Genomic DNA, 6,909 nt, shown 5'->3' with positions numbered 1-6,909 from the left:
GAGCAAGAGTAAGTGCAATGTAAGATGCAAAATAGTTAACTATAATTAAAAAGTATTTTTTGATGCTGGAATAGAATTTCAACGTCAATACCAGATGTATTTTAAAACCAAATTTTTCCTAATTTACCTAAATTTTGTCACTTTTCTCTAAATTTATATTTACATCCAAGTATAAATTTTTTTTGAAATTAAAATTTTAGATATTGAATTTTAAATTATAAAAATGACATCAGTTATAAAGATCGGACAAGTTAGCTGTGTGATAATTAACCTGACGAAAAACAATTCTCATTGTTTGTGCCCGAAAGAAAAAAGAAAAATTCTCTTGTTCGATAAGAAATGTATGTTCCAACATCAAACACAGACAACCATCCCCCGAAAGATGGCCCTAAAAAGAGACATGAGGAGCTCATACCCACCTCCCCCACTTCCAAAACACTCACACCCCACCGAAGATGACCCCCGCACCGCCACCACTGGCCTCCGCAAAAAAGCAACAGGCACTCGACCGTGGCTAGTCCTCGATTTATCAGCCCAAACCCATGTCATGGAAGCAGGCAAACACTCTATTATGCGCAAGACTGGCTTGCCTGCTCGTGATCTTCGAATTCTTGATCCTTTGTTATCATACCCATCTACTGTTTTGGGTCGAGAACGTGCAATTGTCATAAATTTGGAACATATTAAAGCTATTATTACTGCCCAGGAAGTTTTTTTGCTCAATGCTAAAGATCCTTCTTTGGCGCCTTTTGTCGAACACCTTGTGCGCAGAGTGATGAGGCATTATCAAGCTGTTAAATCTCAGGTTCTTATTTGTATTTTGGCGATCTTGGGTTTTTAATTGTGAAATTTTGGTGTTAGGTTAGTGTTTTTTTTTTCTGATGTGATGAGAATTTGAAGTTTGAAATTGATTGTTTGTGAGTGTCCTGATGATTATTGGTATGTACTTAGTCATACATAGAAGGGAGTATGATTTTACACTTTTGATTGTATGCGTTTGTACTTTTAGCTATTGTTTTAGTTACAAATGTCAGTTATGAACTAAGTTCATATCGTATCTGGTAGGTTAGTTTGTCAAAGATCTGACACTGAGTAAGTTTGGTGTCCAAGTTTTTGAACTTCGACATGGGTACAAAAATCGAAACTAAAGAGCAAGTAATATATGGTTTAAGCATATGAAATAGATTAATCAAGCATGCAGCTATTGAATTTGTGCTGATGTTACAAGCTATGTTAATCTGACTCTGCTATGGAGAGCACATCACCGTCAAATTCATAAAAATCTAAGATTTGGGGACACGGGTATGGGGTACTCTTTCTTATTACTAAACACAGGTACATCGTGTAGGAGATAACATTATAAGAATATAATATAAGATCATTGCAAGTCCTCCTCCCAACACATTGAGGTTCTAGGATAACCTTTAACTTAACAGGCATAAAATTTTAATAAACAAGTATGTACTTCATAAATTGCAAAGGAATTTGCAAATTAGGCGTCTTCTTCTAAACCCGCTTCTTCTCCTTTCTCTCTTTTTTTTACCTGACCAAAGTTCATATCATGCCTGGTATATTAGTTGATCAAAGCGTCCATTTTTCTATCATAGATCTGAAACAGAATAAGTTTCTTGTTCAAAGGTCCAAGCGTTTGACACGGGTACTATGGTCAAAATTGAAGAATCAGAGATATATAGGTTTCAAGCATACTGAAGATATTAATCAAGAATTCAAGTGCATAGTGTTTTAATTTGACGCCAGGACATCAGAAACAATTGTGGCCTTATGGGAAACTCTTAGGCCATGTTTCTTTGTGGGATATGGCATAATATTAAACTAAATAATTAACTCTGCATCTCATGTGATGCCAAGCTGCAAGATATATTTATGGAAATAAATATGTTTAGATAAAAACGGTTGGTTGGAAAAGCTTAGCTATGAATGTATATCACTGTCACACCTCTCAAAGAAAACAGCTAGTGAACTACATTTATATAAATAGACAGCTCCTTTTAGGTCTTAGAAAGGGGAGGACATCTATCCATCCACACCTTTCTTTTTAATTGGTCATCCGCCTCTACACCGCTGCAAGGCTTTTTTTCTGTCATTTTTTATCATTATTGACTCATTATGCCATTTCATCTAAGACCATTACTTTTCAGTAAAAATTTCCTCTTGAGAGGGTAGTAGTTCTATGTTTTTTAGTCACACACTGATTTGTTTTTTTTTGGCCTTGCAGGAAGATGGGGTCAATCCTGATAATAGAGACTGGACCAATTTGTATGATCTAGAGGACTCCCAATCAAGGCCAGCTAGCCCTTCAAAATTTTCTGGAAGCTTTCCAGAGAAGGACGATGACAGTAAGCAAGATGGGAAACATGCTCTTGAAAACGGAGATGGATTAAAACTTCTTCCCTTTGAGTTTATTGCATTGGAGGCTTGCCTCGAAGCTGCCTGTAGTTGCTTAGATAATGAAGTGTGTTCCTTTTACATTCATTTTTATTACCTCGCATAAACTAATTTCTTGTTGTCAAAAAGTAATTAAATGATGTCAGTCCGATCATTATCGATCCTTTTCTTCTATATATTTACAGTAACATTCTTTTTTTAATCTTAAATTAGGCAAGGACTTTGGAGCAAGAAGCTCATCCAGCACTTGATAAGCTGACTTCAAAAATCAGTACGCTCAATCTGGAACGTGTCCGTCAAATCAAAAGTCGATTGGTTGCAATAACTGGACGTGTTCAGAAGGTAGTGGCTTAATCTTGTAATTTTGTTTCATGTTACCAATACTACCTTGGCTGTTCTAGTTTAGGATGCCATTTACCATTACATGTACTTGCCAACAGATAATTAACATGTTTTCTTGCTTTGTCAGCTTAATATTTTAGGAAATGGCAATGCTTGACGTAGTGGTATTCGGGTTCATGCTTAATGTAAAACCACTTACCAACTTAGGTGTTATTTCCAAGGCATCTAGCTTATTTGCATTGTTATATGAAATATATAGAAGTATCTAAGCTTCCTACAAGAAGATGTGCTATTCATTGATGGATTTAGGCCAATAAAAAGGCAAATAAAATTAGTGAAAAAACTGATTGATCCATGTTATATGTTCAATGTCCCCTTCTCATCAATTCATAGACCGGCAGACATCTAAATGTGAAATCAAATAGAAAACACGTACTTTGTTAGAGATAGATCAGTTGTTGTAAATACTCTAATTGCGCATGCAGAAATCTCACTGTAATAGTCAGTCTCGTATGTAATTGACTATAAACTTTTTTTACGGACTTATTTATATTTGAATATCATAAGCATCTTTGGATATATCAATTGTTAATCATTGTCTTTCTTTTTCCGGCTTAGCATCTGTGCATATATACAAATCTATAATACAAGTTATCTAGTATATGGGAAAAGAATCTGGATGCCCTGTTTTTCTTTTTGTTATAATAATTTTGGGATTTAATTGATCAATGTTCATGTAACATAGATTCATATATCCTTAACGTGCTTCATAAATTTGGCACGAGCAGTTTGCTCGAATTTCTTTGCATATTTTTTAATGAAGGGAGGCGCGTGATTATCAGGTAAGGGATGAATTAGAGCAGTTGCTAGATGATGACGAGGATATGGCTGAGATGTATCTAACTGAAAAAATGTTGCAACATCTCGAGAATTCAACAGTTTCCTCTATAGATGAGCAAGCTGGCATTGAAGATGATGTTCTTCGGTCAGAAGTTGATGACAAGTATGTAATATGATTCTTGTATTCTATTATAATTTTTTTTATTTTGCATCTAAACAAGTACTTGTTGTCTTTCTTGCAAATTAGGACCCCTGATGATATCTATGCTGAAGTTGATCTTCAACATACTGACAACCAACAGAACAATCTGTTTGGTGCATCAAGTGCACTTGGCAGAGAGAGCCATGGGACCCGTACCAGTACCACTCGCAGTGCTGTCAGTAAGCACCTTGACGTGGAAGAGCTGGAAATGCTTCTGGAAGCATATTTTGTGCAGATTGATGGTACCCTTAATAAACTATCTACGGTATGTGAAACAACTTCTTCGAGGAAAGATCTCATATTGAATTTATCTGTCTTAATCTTGATTACAATTAGGTCACTCTAGTCATTATTTCTTACCATGATCAAGGGTTCCCACTTCCGTTGTTCAGTGACCAATCTTCATGTGTCAATTCAGTATATTGTTACTACAGTATTTACTATTTAGGATAGTAGGCTAATCAATGGATTGTTTGGTGTGAACCCTATGTTGTTCATTGTCCTTTAGCTTTAGTAACATGTTATTTATAACGTAACTGGATTTTGCTTGATGCTTCTACAATATAGTACATATTCCAGGGATAGGTTTGTTTATTTAATTCTAGAAAACAAAGGTTGAATATCTTATACTCCTGGTAAGCTGTGCTGGGATATCTTATTCCGTTCTTGGTAATTAATTTTTACTTTTGTTGACCACATGGGAGTAAATAGTAGTCAACAATTATAACCTTGGATTATATTTATCATATGCAGTCCTTTTGTTAGTTTTTCATTATGCCTATAATATATATTTTTCTAGATGATATATATTTTCTAGATGAGATATACTTTTTATGTAGATCAGATCTGTTGCGGAAAAGAATAACTTTAGTTTGCATCTAACTTTAGTTTGCTTCTATAAAGAATTTAATCACCAAGAAACAAAACTAAAGGATCGATTTGTTTAGACTGCTTAATGAATTTAATCACCCATAACTAAACGAAATCTGGATAAGAAAGTGTAAAGGAATTAACCACCAACTTTCAAAGGTTTGCAAGTATAAACTCACGATTTTAATCTCATCAAATTCTCTGTTTCAAAAGATTAAAATATAGGGGTATATATAGGCTAGGCAAATAACCTAAGCTCATTAGGAATCCCAATCAGATTCAAAATCAGCTACTTGAGCTAATATTTGAGTCCAACTTGAAAACCCATAAAAAACCTAATTCATATAGGAAATTACATAAAAACCTATTCTGAATAGGAAATTACATAAAAACCAAATTCAACTACAAAATGAAAACTTAGGTGCTTGAAACAAGAAAAACTCTTTCAAATGAAAGGTAAAAACTTGTAAGCCAAAATTTACTTGATAAATAATAATCAGCCCAATCCAATATATAATAATCAACCCAATCCAGTAGATCAGCCCATGTTGATAATTAAACTGACAATTGGTCGTGTAATATTGTCCAACCGATTCTCATGAATATTAAAGAATGTAGATTAGTCCAAAACCATATTTGTCTTCATGAGAACAAGTACATCAGCATATGATGCTCATGCATTAACTCAGATATTAGTTGTAAAGCATGGAAGAATTGGCAAATCTCCTAAACATTTTGACTTGTATGGCTGCCACTACTGTTGAATCTGTAGATTCAAGTGGCTGAATTTTGAACATAAGTTTTGTAGCCAAATATGGAAAAACAATGTATTAGAAATGCAGCTGTATATCCAGCTTCACATACATCGTTTCTCTTAAACTTAAACCTGCATGGAGCTTACCGAAAATTTCTATCTTTTGGTTGCAAGCTGAGAGAGTATGTGGATGACACAGAAGACTATATCAACATCATGCTGGATGACAAACAGAATCATCTCTTGCAAATGGGCGTAATGTTAACCACGGCAACTCTGGTTATCAGTGCCTTCGTGGTTGTCGCTGGTGTTTTTGGTATGAATATCCATATTGATCTGTTTGATGACAAGAAACATGGTCTAAAAGAGTTCATGTGGACTATATGTGGCGGTGCCACTGGGAGCATATTCCTATATGTGGCTGCTATTGGCTGGTGCAAGCACAAACGGTTGCTGGAATGACTTTAAAATCACACGAAAAACATTTTAAACCTCACACAGTTTGTAATCGTACTTTCCTTGTTTGTTGTATCTGTGTAAATGAAAGAAATCTACAATATTGGGATAAGTCTCCTAATGGTATTTGGTTCAGTTCAGGAGGGGATGTTTGTTCTCTACTTGAAGCATTGTACAAAATGAATAGATAGGCCTGTCCATGTCCCAAATCATGAAATAAGAAGTTGCAGTGCATTACTTGTCATCGTTGTAAATGTACATCATAAAGTACTAATTGATGTATTACCTTTTTGTTAGAAATTTTCACTTTAATTTTTGCTTGCAGTGCCTTTGCAGTGTTCCGATGTATAACTTTCTTGTTGGAACTTTTTATTTAAATTGTCTAAAGTTTCCACAGCAACCTCCTAATGCAGTCAATCTCTAATAGTATCTCTGTAACTGGGGCAGGGAGGCACGGAAAGCCAATGGGAGGGTTTAACCTTACTTTAAAAAATCCCGATTTTTAAAAAATGGATTGGGCCGTGTTTTCTTCTAAAAATCGGGTTGCGCCGGGCCGGGCTTCCTCTAAAATCTGATAATGGTTTTAGGCTTGCAGGTCATGCCGGATCAGGCCGAACCGTGTTTTATCCGGACTTTTTTATTTATATATTTAATTTTATTTTATGTTTTGTACCTCAATTTATAAGTAGTTTAGATACCGAAAAAAAAAATCTCGAAACTCTAACCTTTATTGTTTTCTTTTTGTGATAAACCAATAATTACATATTTTCAAATATTTAATACATCTCGTATTAGGTATTTTAAGTTCGAAATTACCGTAATTCACTCTGCTGTTGCTGCCTCGTTGACTTATTAAAAATAAAGGATAACAAAAAATTGTCAATACTATCATTGGTCTTACTCTTACCACTGAGCAATATAATTAATGGGATTGAAAAACTGCAGACTTACAAATTAGTAATAAAAAAAATCAGATTTTTATCCGAATCGAATTTCGGGCTTCAAAACTTTTCAAAACATTTCTAAACTTGGGGAATTT

General features: G+C 34.6%; 1 protein-coding gene across 1 annotated transcript; it reads left to right on the top strand.

The window, feature by feature from the left end:
• Positions 1–305: 305 nt before the first annotated feature.
• LOC141667085 (magnesium transporter MRS2-3) lies at positions 306–6,182 on the top strand. Its single transcript, XM_074473440.1, has 6 exons — positions 306–805; positions 2,237–2,473; positions 2,620–2,748; positions 3,591–3,751; positions 3,836–4,055; positions 5,589–6,182. The coding sequence occupies exons 1-6, from the start codon at positions 344–346 to the stop codon at positions 5,874–5,876; spliced, it is 1,497 nt and encodes a 498-aa protein (XP_074329541.1). The 5' UTR covers positions 306–343; the 3' UTR covers positions 5,877–6,182.
• Positions 6,183–6,909: the final 727 nt, after the last annotated feature.

This window comes from Apium graveolens, chromosome 1 (assembly GCF_009905375.1).
Source record: "Apium graveolens cultivar Ventura chromosome 1, ASM990537v1, whole genome shotgun sequence".
Taxonomy (NCBI): domain Eukaryota; kingdom Viridiplantae; phylum Streptophyta; class Magnoliopsida; order Apiales; family Apiaceae; genus Apium; species Apium graveolens.
This window is presented reverse-complemented; position numbering and strand designations above follow the sequence as displayed.